The following is a 19,286-nucleotide window of genomic DNA, read 5'->3' on the forward strand; positions in this document are numbered from 1 at the left end:
AAAAAGAAAAGGAGAAAAAGTAACTTGCTATTTATCATCCTTCATCGCTCCCTGATAGTTCTTTTTTTTTTTTTTTTTTTTTTTTTTTTGGCCCCTTTTTAAGAAAATCCCGCACTTCTTTACTAACCTGTCCCCCCTTTCTTCTTCGTTCGCAGTTTTGGGAGATGGTGTTTGCGCAGAAAAAGGTAATATTATGCATAAACTTTATTCGTTTGATATCAACTTGCACCAGTCTATAAAGTTAGTCAAATATTAAACAGAAGTTTTTGGACCAAATATTAATTTAATAAAAAAAAAAAGCTGAAATAGACAATGTATTTCTGTGCAGTGCTTTTGCCGTCCATTGGACCATTTGTCTGAAAAAATTAGTCTGAAGTTTAAAACAAATTTAACCACTTTTTTGTGTGTAATTTGGTTAAAAAAAAAATTGAAAGCTGTTAAAGCAAGGTCGTCATATAATCACTTTTTTTTTTTTTTTTTTTTTTTCATAGAATGCTGGATAATATTCTAAAGACGTTGGGAAGGGGCTGCATTGCTAACATCAGTAACGCTTGTATTGAGGGTTTTATCGTCACTTAAGTGTGCCTCCTTTGACTTTTTTGTTTTACGATAGCCTAGAACTGTTTGATGGGGTTGAACTCTGACGAACAATCTCTTTTTATATTAACTGGCTCAATGATTTTAAAAATATGGATTGAGGCATTGTCTATGACAATATATGAGCTCATCCATGATCTCCAATGTAGCATTGATGGATTTCAAATAATGAGTAATAATATGGTATTTTGAGAATAAGACACGCAATATATTCACAATGCATTTTTATATTTAAGATAAAAACAAAACAAGCCATCCAATTATAACGACATTCAAAAAGAAAAATTCAAATTGAATCTATTTTGTAACTTTATTAAAACATTGATCAAATAGTATAGCTTCAGGAACGATCAATTGTATGATCTGATACTGATACGTTATCTATTTGATTCACTAGTAGGATGTTAAGAAAACGTTTATCTTAATAACTTATAATTGTTATTGATTTAAATATATCTTATAACCTTAAGAATCAATTGGTTATATTAAATATATTTGTATCAGATCTTTGGAAATAACTAATACCTACAAATACATCAAACATTAAATTGGTGAGAAAAAAATTAACATTACTTCAAGAAATTGTGTTTATTGTATTATTATTCTAAACAAATAACCCAAACCAGATTATTTGGAATTGGCATCAGAAATGCTTTTTTTTTTGTCAAGGCGAGGTGGAGACCACGATGGACTCATAATGTGTTCCTCTTTCTTTTTCAACAATACTTGGGTAGGCTAGTTTTAATTTGTTCTTGGCAGGAGTAATACTTTTTTTGAATTTTAATCTACTCATCCCAAAAACAAAAAATAGAGTTAATTCCTAATGATATAAAAAAGCTTGATGTTTAGCTTTATTTGTAACAGAAATAAACAAGTTTTCTCCATAAATTTAAAAGTTGTGAATAAATACTCGACAAATTCCATTGTTTACATACAGTGCGTTAGTTTCATGACGAAGACTATATTTATGTAATTCAAGTCCATACAATTGAATCCTGCCAATACCATGATAGGCAAGGCCCTGAAAAGAATCAATATTATCCTTGGTTTTAACAAGTAACTTGACATGATCAAATCAGACTTCTTGGCATGGGAGTAAGATTTTGAATAAGAACCCTTGTTTTCTATTATTCACTACAGAAAATAAACTCCATACGAGAGCATAGATATGTAATATAAATTCTTCTTGACTGAGTTTATTCTTGTGTTTGTAGAGATGTTTGAAAATATGGTCACTGACTGCAGAAAGGCTTGTCTTGGCCATGTTCTCTGCATTTGTTATTTTCTTGTGAACATTAATTATTCTCCTTTCTTCAGATTTGATTGGGTATTTTTGTTTAAGCAGATTATTCTTCCGTTGTGAATAAACTCGCTTGGCAATTGCAGTAGTTGTATGATAAATCAAGAACACTATTTTAGCCTAGACTTTGTTTTAAAATCTGCATTAAATTATGTTTTTGGAATAATTTAATTAGAGAATAGATAAGTACGTAATAAGTGACTTTATACATATAACTGCATTGTGAATATATTGCGTGTCTTATTCTCAAAATACCATATTATTACTCATTATTTGAAATCCATCAATGCTACATTGGAGATCATGGATGAGCTCATATATTGTCATAGACAATGCCTCAATCCATATTTTTAAAATCATTGAGCCAGTTAATATAAAAAGAGATTGTTCGTCAGAGTTCAACCCCATCAAACAGTTCTAGGCTATCGTAAAAAAAAAAAGTCAAACGAGGCACACTTAAGTGACGATAAAACCCTCAATACAAGCGTTACTGATGTTAGCAATGCAGCCCCTTCCCAACGTCTTTAGAATATTATCCAGCATTCTATGAAAAAAAAAAAAAAAAAAAAAAGTGAAAGCTGTTAAAGTAAGGTCGTCATATAATCACTTTTTTTTAACCAAACTACACACAAAAAAGTAGTTAAATTTGTTTTAAACTTTAGACTAATTGACGACGAAAGCACTGTAGTTATCTTTCTCATCATTGAGTTCATACATCATTTAGAACTGTTTGGGCTAAATTGCTGTGTTTTATCTATTCAAACCCAGATACGAGCCAGATTAACACAGAGACTCCCAGAACAGGTGGGGTAAAGTAGTGGAGTGAGAAATAATGGATTGACCTTCCTCTTTGCATCCATCCATTAGTTTTAAGGGTAAGTTCATAATGCATCCCCCTTTGATTTCAATCAGAAAGTAGACGTCGATTGGATACGAGTGTAGAAAGATGAATAATAGATGTTTAAAAAAAAGCAGAAAAAAATAAAGAGAAAGAAAGGGGGGATGATGAATGATACAACAAAGAAGCTAAATTTTCTCCAACATATAGTATAACAATGGTCACCCCTGCCGTTAAGCACACCATCGTCAAGAAGCGCACTGCTCACTTCAAGCGTCACCAATCTAACCGTTTCATGCGTGTTGGTGTAAGTGTTGATGACCGACAGAAAAAAGCAATGACTAACATGTTGTATAGGAATCTTGGAGAAAGCCCAAGGGTATTGATTGTAACATGCGTAGACGTTTCAAGGGTCAAGCTCCTATGCCCAAGATCGGTTACGGTTCTGCCAAGAAGACTCGCAACCTTTTGCCTAACGGTTTCCGCAAGTTCACCGTCTCCAACGTTCGCGAACTCAACTTGTTGTTGATGCACAACCGTTCTTACGCCGCCGAAATCGCTCACAATGTTTCCTCCAAGAAGCGTGTTGCTCTCCTCGAACGTGCTGCTCAATTGAACGTCAAGGTTATCAACGCTGGTGCTCGTCTCAGATCTCAAGAGTAAATTTATTAGCTACAATGGATTAAAAAATCACTTGCAGTTGATTTGTTTTTCTGATAAAGTAACGCCTTTAACAAGGGAAAAAAAAAAATAGAGCAAGAGTGCAGAGAGAGTTTTTTTTTTATGTTGGCATATGGAAAGGACTTTTTAAAAAGAAAGTGTATAGTTATACAGTGCGTCCACCATCATTGGACAAATTTTTGAGATTTATTTGGTCATTTTATCTAAAGTACACTTTCGGTAAAAAAGATGACAACCTACGCTGAGCTCCGGGGATTTTTTTTTTGGACCTGCACTTATGGTTTCATCGCTGCACTATTGTCGAAGGCTTGAACCTGTGGTTCGCTTGAAGCCTAACTGGCGGTTTGGGGTCGACGGACACGGTGGGATAATCAACGGACTTTCACTGGAAAAAAAGCGTAGGAATCCAAAAAAAAAAGGAAAGCTATTTTCCCCCGGGGACAACTCCCTTTTAAAAGATACACTCTTTCCAGAAACTTTTTGTGTGTAGATGGTGAACATTTTGCGCCCATAGCAAAAAAATAAAGTGTCAATTGCTGGAAATACACTATGCCCATCAATTCAGAAAGCCGTGGTGCGTCTCGGTTCTTCAATAATATTAAATGACTGTGGCAATCTGTGTGGAATGGGCGACATTTTCAAGTTTACCAAAGAAAATTAAAGAACACTTTCTTTTTATTTGTATGAGTCTTATATACTCTATTAAAAAAAAAGAGATAAAATGACCAAGTAAATCTCAAAAAAAAAGTGACCAATTGAATTTCAATAAAATGACTAAATGAATTTCAACCAAGCAACCCATTGAGTTTTAAAAAAGCGGGCCAATTTATTCAAAAATCTGTCCAATTGACGGCGGACGCACTGGAGTTCATAAAGTATGTATTTAATGCTCATTTCGTTGCTTGTTATCTACGATGTGCTTGACATACATGTGTCTTCAAAAGGGATCTCTGTCCCCTTTTAAGATGCTAAACTCAAATGTTATTTACACAAGATGAGGGATAACACAGACTCCTTTGAATTAAAAAAGGAACAAGCTCCAGTACGTTGATGGTTGCCACTGTGGCTCATTATGCTTTGTAATCAAGTGCTGTTCATTATGATAATAAACTTGTAAAATCATGTATCTTAACAGAATAAGGTCTACTTGTCTGTATGCACACTATAACTTTATAAATAAAATGCTTTTCCTGCCAAAGATGTTTTTTTAGTAATGGGTCCAATAACAAAATAAAAATCCCTATTTCATTTAAATCTTCTCAACAGGTTTATCCCTCTGTAAAAGAGAAAGTACATTGTATGGTTATGAACGTCATCACTAGGGGATATTATAGGAGCAGTGAACATAAACTTTTTAAACCCTTTAAACAATTTAATTTGGTATGAACCTTTCACGACAAAAGTCCCTTAAAAAATTACACGTGTATGTTGAGTCGTGTAGGTGATGATTAGGTTTTATTTCATTACTTCACACTGTTATATGACAACCCGCATGTTTCAGAATGTTACTCAATCTCACATTCATAGAGCAATAAGAAAGCAGATCACAGGAGCTTTAAACAAAAATGATCTGTGATCCAATCGCCGCTAAATAACATCTAGATTTGCATGTGTTGAGGAGAAAGAGATGAAGAAAGTTGGGTTGAGGACGATTGTTAAAAGGTTAAGGAAAAAGTGTATAGAATGACTGATAAAGTAGCATAGAGGATGTAAACCTGCTACAGCCTATGATGACCACCGAATATAGCACACACTTGTTCTATTATCTGGGCTAGATGCATTGACCGACTTCCCGACCCAATTGGGGAATACACAAATAAATGAAATAGGATTGAATGGTTTATCATTTTTATCTATTCTTGTCTTTCCTCAACACAAAACATTTAAGACAAGTTGTGTTTGATTAGATTTAAGGATAGATTCGATGACTACCAAAATTGTAAACAGCCTTATCAAGTAGGAAGGAAACGGAAGCTTAAATTGAAATAAAGTAAAATTGCACCACAAAGCTTCCTTTGTCTTTTTGCAATCAAATGCATTTTCGATCAAGAAAACAATAAAGAGATGGAACACTAAAGTCACTATGGTCTCAGTTGTCTTTTTTTTCTATCCCGTCTTAAGATTCATTTCTATTAAAGTTTTTCAAGTGTATTCTCTTTCAATTGAACCTATTTCTGTTTAGAAACAATATTTTCATACACTTGTTCAGGAACAAAACAATGATTCAAAACCCAGAAAACATACTTTATAATAAAAAAAAAGAAAATCGTGGGTAAAATAGGGAGAACGCATGCACTGGTCTTTTTTTTTTCGGCTGGTTTATTTTCTCCCCCAAGAAAAAAAAAAAGGTTAATTTTCGCATACAGGCAGTAAAAAGATCGTACGTTATGTAAATAAATAAACAAAAATTGTGTGAAACAAACAATAAATCAATCAGCTAAATAACAAGGACATGAATTCATAAAGATGCATTTTTTATGATAATCAAACTAGAATATGTTTTGAATATTGGGGATAGTCAATAACTTGGGGGAAGAAAATAATGGCGGATCGACTTCCTCGTTTGGAAGGATGACCGCGGCCAGACGGTCACAGTGCGTCATTTATTTAAAGCAGCCCAAAAAAAGTGTGTAATGTACCTTTTTCTCTCTTTTTTTTTTCCTTCTTCTTTTTATCGCTTATAAAAACCCCACGATGGCTCCTATTGACAATACACCCGTTGATCCTAATGCACCTGTTCAAAAGAAACCTATTTCATACAAAAATTTGCTTTTAGGCGCAAGTAAGTCAGCTTGTTTGCATAAATTTTCCATTTTTTATTTATGACTGTAGCTCTTAATATGTTTGAGGTCTCTACTTTGGGTCAACCTTTTGAAGTGATCAAGACACAATTAGCTGCTAATCGTGGTCAATCATTAAAAACGGCTTTATCTACTATTTATAGTCGTGGTGGTGTACTTGGATTTTATCAAGGTTTAATCCCTTGGGCTTGGATTGAGGCATCTACAAAAGGTGCTGTCTTGTTGTTTACTGCTTCAGAATTTGAATACCTCGCTCGTTCGGCTGGTGCGTCTCCCTTTTTGGTAAGTTGTATGCAAAGGATGATTGTTATTGTTTCTCATCATCCGGGGCTTTAATTTATTTAGGGCGGTATTATTGGTGGCATGGGCGGTGGTATTGCACAAGCCTATACGACGATGGGATTTTGTACTTTTATGAAGACAGTGGAAGTCACTCGTCACAAGTCAGGTAAGAAAAACGTCTTGATTTCATAGCCTTACTAACTCAAGAGGATTAGGTGCCAAGGAATCCACATTTAAGATTGCTGCAGACATCTTCAAGAAGGAAGGTATTGCGGGTATCAATAAAGGAGTCAATGCGGTTGCTGTTCGTCAGTGTACCAATTGGGCATCCAGATTCGGTATCACTCGTTTTGCACAAGAATCCATCATCAAAGCTCGTTATGGAGAAGCACATGATGCTCATTTACGCGCAACAGCTATTGATAAGGCATTTGCGTCTATTATTGGTGGTGCCTTGTCATGTTGGAATCAACCGATTGAAGTCATTCGTGTCGAGATGCAAAGTCAAGTGAAGGCAGCAGATAGACCAGAAAAGATGACAATCGCGAGTACCACAAAATATATTTATCAACATAATGGTATCAAAGGATTCTATAGAGGTGCTTTGCCTCGTATCGGTCTTGGTATGTGGCAAACTCTTTGTATGGTTGCTCTCGGTAAGTTTATTTTTGAAATCATTTGTTTTTGTTTTATTCATTTCTTTTTAGGTGATTATTTCCGAGCTTTCTTTGGTACAAAATAGAATTCATCTTTAAACATTGTTACAAATAGATACCATTTTTACATTTGTATTTTCTTCTCTCAAATACAGTAACATCATTTAATAATAATAATAACAAAAGTTCTATTTTACTTGATATCATTCATTGACCCAATTTGAATTGTACCCTTGTGTTTGTTAAAATGATCATCAATGTTTATCATCAACGTACTCTTTTGACGCGTGAATTCGTTCTTTTCAAGGGGGGAGAATTAAGGGGTAATAAAACATCTTGTGTCATGTGTACGTAATGAATTGTTAAACCGATCTCAGCTTGTATTTAGACTGAAAGTTTGTTGTAAATATGTCAAGCAGCCAAGATGTCTTTGAAGAATGACGACACATTTTGATTAGAATATGTGTATTGCTTTTATTATTTGATTGGGCCTATTCTTTGAATACGCAATGATTCATTCTCTGTGCTACATAATCATCTTACCGGGCCCCTGTTTTTTTTTTTTTTTTTTTTTTTTCACAAGATTTGATAGACTATGTTTGGTCAATGTACTCTAATGAGCATTTAAACCAGTTTAGCATCATTCCTCACACTGGTATGGTCTGAGTCATTTAAAAATAACTGCTTTACCTCCAAGTTCATACAAACGTGGTAAACAATAAATTGTTCATCCTTTAGCTTTTTCATCTTTTGAGATCAAGCTATCAAATCAAAGATGACAATTAAATCTATCCGATTGACAAGTAAGTGCTTGCCTTCATTTGATTTTTCTCATCAATCGTTTGTCATAAACACTGCTATTTAATTAACAAGCGAAAAAGAAAACTAGCATTTGATTCAACCGTGATAAATAACAAGAGCTTTATTTTAAAGGCCTTTAATTTATGAAGTCTCTATATATTTTCAATCTACTGGTTATTGACATAATGTGCAACTGAGACTATTATAAACAAGATCCTTCATTCATTATGATTATACGGTTGTCAGAGATATATCAATACTGTTCTCTAAAAATGAAGCTCTGTACGAATTCAGTAAATATTCATTTTATCCAACTATGTTTTTATCATAAAGTAGCTTGCTTTTTTTTATTGATATTTCAATTTCCCAGTTCTGCTCTATGGCGCGGATTCAATTCAGCCAATAAATTGATGGTTTGTGCACGTCGATTGATTCTATCCATTCTATTTTCTCTCAGGTTCACATCACAAGCTACAATTCTCTGCATTTTTTTTTCTTTCGACAATCCAAACAATTTAGGTGCACCACATCAACCTGAAAGGAGCACTGGTGAGCCTACGGGATACAAAAAAATAGTTGTGATTTTTTTGTGTTGCGTGCAATCATTGTATAACTGAAATTGAATTGAGTGTGTATGTGGCTTAAGGTTTTGTATTTCTAATGTGTCACAAAAAAGCCCATGATTAAGTTTATTTATTCACCAAAAGGTTACAAGGAACACAAAGGGACAATAACATCAAAAGTATCTTTATCTCCTTTAACGTAGTATAAAGAAGGAAAACAGTATATAAAAAATGATCCAAAAGGAGTTATGAATTCACGTGCATTACTAAAAAAAAAGAACGGGAACTTAAATTTTTTTATTGTTGTCTTTCTTTTTTTTTTTTTTTTTTTTGAAATTAGCAAAAACTAATGGCTAATTCGTCGTCGTCGTTATCACGACAGCCTTATTTTGATCTGGCTACTTTTCCAGTGACAGAGACAATTGCCATGGTTACTTGCTTACTTGAAAAAATCACTAAAGCGAACGATAAACTTCACCCATCTAAACACTCCATCACTTGTTTTCATGCCCGTTCTGTACCAAGTATCGATATACAGTCTTATCTTAATAGAATTCTTAAATACTGTCCTTGTGCGAATGAATGCTTTCTTAGTTTGCTGGTCTACTTTGATCGTATCACTCAGCAAAACAAAAAACTGTTTACTATTGACTCTTATAACATTCACAGACTCATCATCTCTGGCATCATGGTCTCTAGTAAATTTTTTTCAGATGTTTTCTTTACCAACACAAGATACGCCAAGGTACTCTTTTATATTATCATTATGTCACTGTCAAATGATTAATATATATTAGGTGGGAGGATTGCCAGTGGAAGAGTTGAATTTGTTAGAGCTAGAATTTCTTAAAATGAATAATTTTAATATTCATGTCTCTGTTGAAGAACTGCAGCAATATGGAAACCAACTATTGATGCATTCTATTAGAGAAGAAAATAGACTTAAACAAAGAGAACTCAATATGTATATTAACAATAATGAACCATGTAACAATAGTAACTATAACTTATTCACTCAGTCTTCTATAAAAGATGTATGAAAAATATATGTAAATATAATAAATAAAAAGTATGTGTGTGTATGCTTTCTACCGTCTACTTCAAGTTTCTAGAAAAAATAAGGATATTGCAACAAAAATTCAGGAATGCAATTAAAAAAAAAAAAGAAAGAAAAGAAAAAAGCATTCATCGTGTTTTTTAAAATTTGCCGTCAGAGACAGAGAGGAAATCTATTAAATGTATAAAGAAAGTTGGTCATCATTTCAAGTGAATAGAAAGAGCAATGAAATAAGTTGTGTAAGTATTTATAAGTAAACCATGTTTAATATGACGCTGAACAAACGAAATTACGACTTGCTTTCTTTTGTGAAAACTTCAAGTTTTCCTAGAGTACTTATAACTATCATGGTCAGTTTATGGATGTTTTCAGAAGCATCAAGACCACGATGTTATGTTGCTCTACAGTTTTACAAACCTTGCAAAATTACAACCACCCTGATAATCAGTGATTCGCCATCCCTTTGTATTCTATTCTATTTATTCCACAAGATGTCTGTTGACCCTACTCTACGATTTTTGATTATCACGATGTCTTTATTAAATATGCAATCCCAAATACATCAACAGGAGGTTTTTTTTCTCACCTATTCTTTCAATTTTTTCACGAATTTTTAATATCACAGTAATCATAACTCTCTCTCTCTCTCTCTCTCTGATTCTCTGAAGAAAATGGAGAAAACAATTACTTACGTCGACACTGGTCAAAATCTCACATATCAGCAAATTACTGCTTCTATATCAGGTCTTACAGAAATCTTAAAGGTTAGAAGAGCTACTTTTGTGCCTCTTTGACCAAGCAGATATGCTACAGTATATTTTCTCTAAGCATTATTAAGTTCTTGCCATGAGATCAACAATCTGACGCACTGTTGATTCTATGGTCTTGGTTACTCAAGAACTTTATACCAAAGGCACACGTTTGGATAAATGATAGATATTTTTTTCATCTTGCACAAGCAAAGATGGATTACATGATAGCCACAAAAAAATTAATGGGTACCACATCTGTTTTTCTAATGCCTTTTTTTTTTTCTTTTTTTTTTTTTTTTTTTTTTTTTGGTCTTCCAGACTATTATAAAATTTGTCAATTGTTTTTTCAGTCATACTCTATTACGAAACATATTTCCTTTTAAAATGGTTCGGTATGGCTTCTTTATGTTCGGTTGCTAAAAATGCTCGAGAGCGGCAGGAAACAGCAATAAATCGCTGTGGCAGTCGAGAAAATGAATTGTACAGGTCCCATGAACAAGTATTGACCTGGTCTGACCCGGTGCATTTCGTAAACTACTGCTTTGATTCTTGCATCAACAAATTTGGTCAATGTATTGAGAATCTTACTGCTAGTTGGCACAAAACAATAACTGGCATGCCAAATGCTTGTACCATTTAATTTTCCAAGTAACCAACTAACCTACTACCTTTGATGTCTTTTCAAGCTTAACAAGATTAGCTTTTTTTTTAATCAGAGATCTTTAGTAGTAAATAGATTAAAGTTTATCTTTGACAGAGAGTCTGCATAGACGACATGATTTAACATCATCTCAAATTTCAAGCCAAAAGCTGTCAAATGTATTTTATACATGGACCTATAGGTGCTAATTAATTATTAAGAAACAATGCATATCATACAAATATATCACACGCGTGGTACTTTGTTGATATAAATTGTATACGTATCAGATTAGTACTCAATTTGCTTTTTGATAAATGATTCCTCTTTAATGCTTATACGATTGCCAGAATACTTGTTCTTTTGTTAATGGTGTTAAAAAAAGCATAGGCAGTTTACAGTTTTTTATTGGAACAAAAAGCAATGTGCTACACAATTAACATAAATAAACAATTAGGAGCATGAAACTTTTAAATCACGGTTGTATTAAGAAAAAACACATTTTTGGCTCATAAGGATTATTTTAAACACTTTTTTTTATAACCAAGAGAAATAAAATAGCAAGGTCTATATTAAAAACAAACGGTGTATTTCTTCGAATTTTAAGAAAAATGCGGATGGTTAAAGTCTTGAAGCATCACAATTTTCTTCTTTAATTATCCGTATCTGTTTAAACGATTTAAACTGGTCCTTAGCTAGTAAATGGTCTTTGACCGTTTTCGGCATAAGTGATTTTTTCTCTGTTTTCTTGGAAGCATCAGAAAGAGCGATTAGCACTGTAATTTCAAAACACAGAAGAAAGCATATAGTGACTGCATTAATGTAATTAAGAAACACTGGAGATACAATTTTGATATTGCACTGGAGCACTTTTTTTTGTGTCTGTGTGTATTCTTTCGCACTCTATTAAAATCATTTTGAGATGGAGGACTTGCCTAATCAAAGACAGCCTCCTTCCTCTACAAAGTCTTCTTTAGGAATCAACCGGGACCAGCAAGTAGAGAAATTGCTAAAGGAAGTTAAACAACTGAAACAAAAAGTGGATGTTTTAGATAAAGAGAATATTGCTTTGAAAAAGAGCATTTATGACTTGTCTGCAAGGTATGCAGCAACTATATCTCAAGGTGGATTACCTTATAGAGCAGGTCCATTTGTCATTGATAATGAAGTAACCCCAACAGGAAAAGAAATGTTGTCGAAAGTTGTACAGGAAGCAAGTGGTGATATGGAACCTTTTCAATCTAGTAAAAAAAGAAGAAAAGTTGGAATGTATACCTTTCCTTAACCAAACTCTTTTCTTCAGTTTATCCTCATGATGCTCGAGATGGAAAACCCTTTCAATTACGTTACGAATTAAAAGTAAAAAAAAAAAAGTTGATTGTAAACAACAGAAGAGTTTCTTACTTTCTACAAAAATATAGGGCCATGTGGGTGCTGTCTATGCTGTCGAATTTTCTCCTAGTGGAGCACTCTTAGCTTCTGGTTCGTTTGATAAAACTGTCCGTATCTGGGATACAGCCTCAGCACAAAAGGAGACCTACTGTCTCAAAGGCCACACACTCAACATCTCCGATGTCGCCTGGACACCTGATTCATCCACACTGCTTTCAGGCGCCTATGACGAGACATGTAAAACGTGGGACGTGGAGACTGGAAAGGTCAATAGCAGCTATGATACAGAGGGCCTTGTGCAGTGTGTTGGTTGGGATTTTGTGGATTCAAATATATTTTATTATGGTACATCACGCAAGATGCTGGCCATGGTCGACATTCGACAAGAGGGACCTGCTTCTATTATTCGGAATGATTCCATGATCAACACATTGTATGCTTCAAGAGATGGCATTCATGTCATCACAGGAGATGCACAGGGAATGTTGAAAGTGTGGGATGTTCGATCAAGTAAGAGAAAGTATGATATATACATGAAAGGCTCATGACGTTATTTCTAGAGCAATGCATATCAAACAGAGTAAACGATCATGGTCAAATGCCGATTACACATATATCCGTTGGCAGAAGAAGTACAGATGCGTCAAGAAGAGCCAGTAAGTTTAAAAGAAAACTGAGTGGGATTTTATTGAAAACTTTATTATTTTATCCTTTCAGTCGACGATTATGACGAACCTCGATATATGGCAGTAAACAGTTATGATAATCGTAAGTTGCACGCGTATTTTATACTAAAAAAAGGATAAAAATCTCATGCATTTTATCAAAAAGTATTACGTGTCTATGACCGTGGTATGGATCCTCCAAAATCAGAGCTTCGACTTGTTCATTCACTCAAAGGATTTAAAAACAAGAATTGGCCTATCAAATCATCATTTTATTGTGGAAGTAGCTGTAGGTTGAAATTGTCCCCAAAAAGAAACTTCTCTCATCGTTTTTAATAGATAACTCGTCTATATTAAGTAAACAAACGGCCATTAATGATATTTATGGAGATGTTGACATGTCTGCAAATCCTGTTGATTACTTGTTGGATCCTCAAGAACCTAAAGAAGAAAAAAGTGTATTGTTAGCTACTGGTAGTGCAGATCCATATGCTTACCTTTATAATGTTGGAGAAGTAATGAATTCATGTTTTCTTTAAAAAACAAAGATTTGGTTATTAAACAGTGTAAATAGGGCAGCGCAGAATTAATGCAGCGACTAGAAGGACATACGGATAGAGTATACGCAGTTAACTTCCATCCAACAGAACCCATTCTCGCTAGTTGCTCAGCCGATTTTACTGTGAAAGTCTGGGGTCCTAGTTTAAATAGAGGCAAAAAGAAGACAATCAATTAAAGTGTGCGTGTTTTTTTATTTGTCTTTTGTACATAACTTTTTCTAAAATAAAAGAATTACATATAAACAAAGGTGGTTATTTAAGAAAATTATAACAAAGCACAAGTATTATGTTTTGATAATATTCAATTAACTTTTAGCAGAAAATAATCAAGGCGTCCCCATTTCTAGAATACAATCACAGCCAAAAACTTGTTTTTGGCGGAAGCTGTCATAATTTTTTAGATTCTACCTTATGTTTGTAACTTGTATTTTAGTCAAAGTGATAGAGAATAAAATATATCAAAAAAGAGCATTTGTGGCTGTTCCATCAAGGCTTAAAAAGCCCTAATTTCCTAAAGATGAATGTTTAGAAAAAAAATTCAAAATGCAATAAGTTAAAGAGGATGAAATACCATAGTTTTCTTTTTTTTTCTTTCTTTCTTTTTGCTCTTGAAAAGGAAAAAGACGACTTTATTTTAAAAATGTTCTTCAAAACCAATGTGAAGAAAACATAAGCAAGAGCTATTCTCTTCAGACGATCGCCTGCGGCTGGTACAAACCACAAATATATTAAAAATTACCCAAGGATTCTTTTTACAAAGATGTCCTTAATGGTGTATTATATTATTTGTATTTGAAATAAACGTGTATTTTTTAGTATTTTGATTCAAACGTATGTTACAGAAATAAAAAGAAGTAATGCAATAGGCAGCTAATTGATATCATTGTCTTTAACCATCAAATGTGGATAAAATAACCTTATGCTTGTTCGCAATCTTCTTCATTAATTAAAATAAAGTAAAGTAAAGCAAAAAAAAAAAAAAAAAAAAAAAAAACCAAGATTTATACATGTATATATACAGTAGTCTCAAAAGCACATTTTAAAGCTATATTCTATGATTCGATGTATTGAGAATTAAATAAATCCTTGAATATTAATGATACAATGAAGTTGATGCTATACCAAGCGTTCGCTTGGATTGTGAATAAAGAGCCAACACCACTTCTTTTTATAATAGCCAATTTTAAATGAGTAGTACAATCGAATTTTAATTCCCAGCCGAAATATTTATTTGATTTGAATCTAATAACGCGTCAAGAATTTAAAAACATAGATTAGCAAAGTAGTGTACGTATCGAATTTTATTTTACATAACAAATGATAACATAGCATAGATTCTTGATGCAAGTTCGTTTTAAAAAAGTTATAGGCATTGATAACGCAAAAAATAATTATTTATATAACCAGCATAAGTCCTGATAAATGAGTGTCATGATGATTGAAAAAGTGAAGAATTAAATGAAATTAGATTATAAGGAATAAGCAAAACACGTTTAAAATTTTCCCCTAGCAATGGTATAGGCGTGATTATTATGATGAAGGACCATTTCGGATGTATCAATATAAACCATTCCATGAAAAGATTGGCAATTAATCCATGTAGCTACATTTCTCTTCCATAATGATTCGATTATCTGTTGAGCCGTTGAATCAAAAGAGACCCAGGTAGATCCAGAAGCATAAACCCACTGAGTAGTCATTATGTGAGAAAGAGAATGAAGAAGCAATGGAATAGTTGTTTTTATATATAAATTGCTGTCAGATTGCATGATCTGTGCTTTTAAGCAAAGCCACGTATTTCTTGATTACTGCTACGCGCATCGTAAATCTGAAATAACAATGGGATTTTTAATTGATCTTATGGGTTGTACTGCGCCTTGTAACACGTAAAGGGGTTGATCATATGATATGCTTTTAAAATGACTGTGGCACAGTTTTCTTTTTTTGATTTAAAAGTCATTCTTAACACTGACAGCCCCACTTAGTCATAGCACACATAATGGATTTTAACGCGACTTAATTAAAAATGAAATAATAGGTTGCTTTTGGTTAAATTTTTCAATACGCTGGTCCGCGTTTAAATAGCCTACAGCTATTGAACAGTGTTCATTCATTGTAAACAGTAGGACGATATCCGGTGTATGAATCCAGTATTACGGAATTTGAAAAACAATGCCCTATAAGCTATTTTTGGCTCACAGGTTATTTTCACACATGATCCTATTTGTACATTGGTTTTTTTCTAATGAATTTGCGCATTAAGTTCTTTATTTTGCCTGATGTCTTCGATGTCTGTCTAGAGGCAAGTCCGTGCCCTGTCCCCTCTATCCGAACCCAACGCTGACAAAAACGCATGCAATTCAACGTCTTAACATGCACAACCGGCTGCCAATGCCTAGTACTATTGAAGTTCCTTTGTCGTCACGTTTAAATCTCCTACCAACAAACCTTCCTCATTCAAGTTGTGCAGTTACCCCTTGGATCCTTCGTTGGCCAACCATATGTTCAATCCTATTTGAGCTGGGTCATCTTTACCACTACATAGACATTTGTACCAGACCTCCACATGGTCAGCTCCTTCTAAATTGGCTTTTAAAGCATAAAGGATATTAGTATGCTCCAAATATTATTCCATTGATCTTTTTTACCCTTGATCCCGATGGTTTTTTTTCAGCCTCACTTTACTTCAGATTGAGCTAGCCCAGGCGAACAGATGTGATAAATACTCCACGCTCAAATGAATTTTGTAAATAAATGATTTTTAAAAGTTAAAATTTTCATTTTGCACTTCGACATCATTTGCTTTGCGCACTAAGTTCCTATACTTTACGCATGAAATGCCTTATTTTGAGTATTGTATGTAAATTCCCCAAAGAGATGTCGTATTTTTGTCAGTCTTCTGGTGTGGATCGTGTTGAAAACAAACGCAAAAGAAATACAGATATAATATAAGAAAACTAGGAGACAATCGAAAGATGACACTTAATGAGCTATAATGGAAACTTATCGAGATAACATCAGAATGAAAAACGGAATGTTCAAACAGATTCATAGAGATCCTTGACCTCAATTGTGCATCAAAATTTTGCTCATAGTCTTTGACTGATCTTTTATGTAAAACATAGCTACTACAAGGCTAATGAATAGCCACTTAATAGGTACGCAAGATATACAATAGTACATCTATGTAAAACGATTGAATAGGATATCAAAACAACAAATAAAATGAAGCATATATTGGAGGTAATGTAGAAAAGGAAAAATGTGCCCACTCCATCGGATAACTTTAGTTATTCTAACTATTGACAGCTTCGATTGTATCTTTGGCATTCTGGTTGTTGTTGCTTCAAAATCATGGTTAATTCTTGTTCAAATAGCACTTCCTAAGATGAGGTTGTTATATACATTACCAGTAATCCCCATTTGATTCCAATAGCTCTGATTTATTTACCTAACGGGTAAGTTGTATATGATATTTTTTTATGACAATCTTTTACTGATATTCATTTATATCTTTTGGTATCTCTCTTTTATTTTCATTGAAATATTTTATCTCAAACTATCTCAACCCTTTTCATATTAGTTATTATCAAAACTTCACTACTTCGTTTCTAAATTACTTAGTCACTTTTGTCCAAATTATTTCAACACTTTTTTTTTTTCGAAATTGAACTTCCTATAGATTTTTGCCTCATTTGTAAGTCCTCGCAATGCTCTACAACAGTAAGTAGCTCCAGTAACTACAAGCAGAATTAGCTGCTGCCCATGCTAAGATAGGCAATTTACAACAAGAGAATACTTTCTTACGGAAACAACTTGCTACGAAACCGTCAACTACATACATCTCACGTCCCCCATCTAGATGTACCATATCACCAACCTTTTCCTCCCCATCTAAGCACTCCCCATCGCCTAACGATGCCTCCCCTCCTCTGCCTAAGGTGACTAAGCTTAAGCGCGATGATTACCAATCTAGCCTGGCTGCTATTACCAGCCAATTTTCTTCATCTGCTGAACGAACAGGCTTTAAACTCATCCATGTACCCTTTCGATTTAGCTTCTCTCTGCAGCAATTACGCTCCAACTTTTGCAGATTATACATCAACACCCGTCAGACTCTTGATACTCACTATCCAAATAAAAATCTGATCAGCTTCCTTGTCCACATTGGTTATGAAACTAATCTCCGTTCACAATTGAGCAAATTCAACATCACAGTCCGTAACGATTTCGATCCTTTAGCTCCTTCAATCATCTGCGATCCTACTCTCATCAATGAACCCATTGACTATAAAGCACAACGTGCTTGCAAAGCGTTCCTCCATAGTCTGTGTCGCCCTGCAGCGATTCATAACTCCCATTTACAATGCTGTTGCCAACTTCTTTGTCCAGGTTGGCCTTATTGACCTCGAAGACTTAACGTCGTATGACCCTGCCCCACCATACAAGTACCATACAGGACACATTCTTGACCATGTATAAACTTCGTAGGTAAACGTCCAACGTGTTTACCCAATCACTTGCACTATCCTTTATGAGCCTAACTACCTGTTTTACACAAAAAATCCGCTTATGTCGTCAGCTCACCTCGGACAAACATTGCCCTAGAGCTCATACTGTTGTCTATGGCACGTTTTTCCCTCCTTACTCATTCATCTTTTTTTTTTTTTTTTTTTTTTTTTTTTTTTTGCCCTTACTCCCATAAGGGATTTTCTAGCTTCTTTTACATCTCGTTTGATCTGGATTGAGTAATCATGGTGCCTTGAAACACCGCATGCTCATCTAAGACTTTAAATGAAATACCTTGTTTAAACATATACAAGTTTAACAATATTGTATTTACTAAAAAGAAAATGACTAAAACTTTTTAGACAAATTTCAATCAATGACTATCCTATTCTATTATCTTTGTTGGTCGTTTCTTATCATTTTACATATCATCATCATTGTAGCTTTTTTTATAATCAATAAATCTATAGATTTTTTTAGAGTATAAATACAGTAATAATGATTACAATTATACAGCTATATCTTAGAAATATAAGGATAGTTAGTGTTTATATACAAAGGCTCAGCCATAAATATTTAACTCGAGTAAATGATGTTCGTTTCATCAAAAGACTGTATTAAATTATCTAGAATATCTTAAGTTGTGGCTTTTATAAGTCATGTTACGTTAACATTGTCTGTTTAATCTTGCTATTTATACGCAACTGGTGCTTCCGAAAAATAGTTGGGGAGAAACAAAAGTTTAGTTAAAAATGAGAAACGCAGTTCCATGTATAACATATACTACTGCTACTCATTCATGTCTGATGGCTTATGCATGAGAGTGGTGCATACAGGTACTCTTATAATATGACCATCTCCTTGGCTTCAGTATGTTGTACAATCGGATTGAATTTAAAAAAATAACTTGTTTTAACTGTAGGGTAATTGGCTAATGGTTTAAAAAAATCATATTATTGTGTATTTTATCAAAGTCGATCCTTTAAATGCCATTGGAGCAGCTGATGTATTATGATAATATATAGAAATCATTTTAGACGAATTGTAAAGATATCTTTCCGATTCTCTTTGCTTTCTTATATTGCATAATTGAAAATAAAATAAATAAGCAATACGATGATTGAAAATTCAGTGTTAAGGATTAATAGTACAAAAAAGTGCTTTCTTTGGACGAGTTTATGCTTTTTTGTAT

The 19,286-nt window shown here is 33.7% G+C and overlaps 5 protein-coding genes across 5 annotated transcripts; all 5 read left to right on the forward strand.

The window, feature by feature from the left end:
* Positions 1–2,952: 2,952 nt before the first annotated feature.
* Positions 2,953–3,398, forward strand: RO3G_07226 (60S ribosomal protein eL32; the record flags this gene model as incomplete). The annotated part of the gene is made up of 2 exons (XM_067661816.1): positions 2,953–3,042; positions 3,093–3,398. The coding sequence occupies 2 exons, from the start codon at positions 2,953–2,955 to the stop codon at positions 3,396–3,398; spliced, it is 396 nt and encodes a 131-aa protein (XP_067517917.1).
* A 2,712-nt stretch (positions 3,399–6,110) lies between these two features.
* Positions 6,111–7,241, forward strand: RO3G_07227 (uncharacterized protein; the record flags this gene model as incomplete). Its single annotated transcript, XM_067661817.1, has 5 exons — positions 6,111–6,198; positions 6,249–6,499; positions 6,563–6,665; positions 6,715–7,155; positions 7,207–7,241. 5 exons carry the CDS (start codon positions 6,111–6,113, stop codon positions 7,239–7,241), a joined length of 918 nt encoding a protein of 305 aa, XP_067517918.1.
* A 1,627-nt stretch (positions 7,242–8,868) lies between these two features.
* RO3G_07228 (uncharacterized protein) lies at positions 8,869–9,369 on the forward strand (the record flags this gene model as incomplete). Its single annotated transcript, XM_067661818.1, has 2 exons — positions 8,869–9,217; positions 9,317–9,369. 2 exons carry the CDS (start codon positions 8,869–8,871, stop codon positions 9,367–9,369), a joined length of 402 nt encoding a protein of 133 aa, XP_067517919.1.
* A 2,521-nt stretch (positions 9,370–11,890) lies between these two features.
* On the forward strand, positions 11,891–13,564 carry RO3G_07229 (uncharacterized protein; the record flags this gene model as incomplete). Its single annotated transcript, XM_067661819.1, has 7 exons — positions 11,891–12,212; positions 12,272–12,327; positions 12,390–12,870; positions 12,921–13,016; positions 13,078–13,128; positions 13,192–13,314; positions 13,365–13,564. The coding sequence occupies 7 exons, from the start codon at positions 11,891–11,893 to the stop codon at positions 13,562–13,564; spliced, it is 1,329 nt and encodes a 442-aa protein (XP_067517920.1).
* A 3,731-nt stretch (positions 13,565–17,295) lies between these two features.
* Positions 17,296–17,991, forward strand: RO3G_07230 (uncharacterized protein; the record flags this gene model as incomplete). Its single annotated transcript, XM_067661820.1, has 2 exons — positions 17,296–17,308; positions 17,342–17,991. The coding sequence occupies 2 exons, from the start codon at positions 17,296–17,298 to the stop codon at positions 17,989–17,991; spliced, it is 663 nt and encodes a 220-aa protein (XP_067517921.1).
* Between the last annotated feature and the right edge of the window lie 1,295 nt (positions 17,992–19,286).

The sequence above is a fragment of the Rhizopus delemar genome, genomic scaffold (assembly GCF_000149305.1).
Source record: "Rhizopus delemar RA 99-880 supercont3.5 genomic scaffold, whole genome shotgun sequence".
Classification (NCBI taxonomy): Eukaryota; Fungi; Mucoromycota; class Mucoromycetes; order Mucorales; family Rhizopodaceae; genus Rhizopus; species Rhizopus delemar.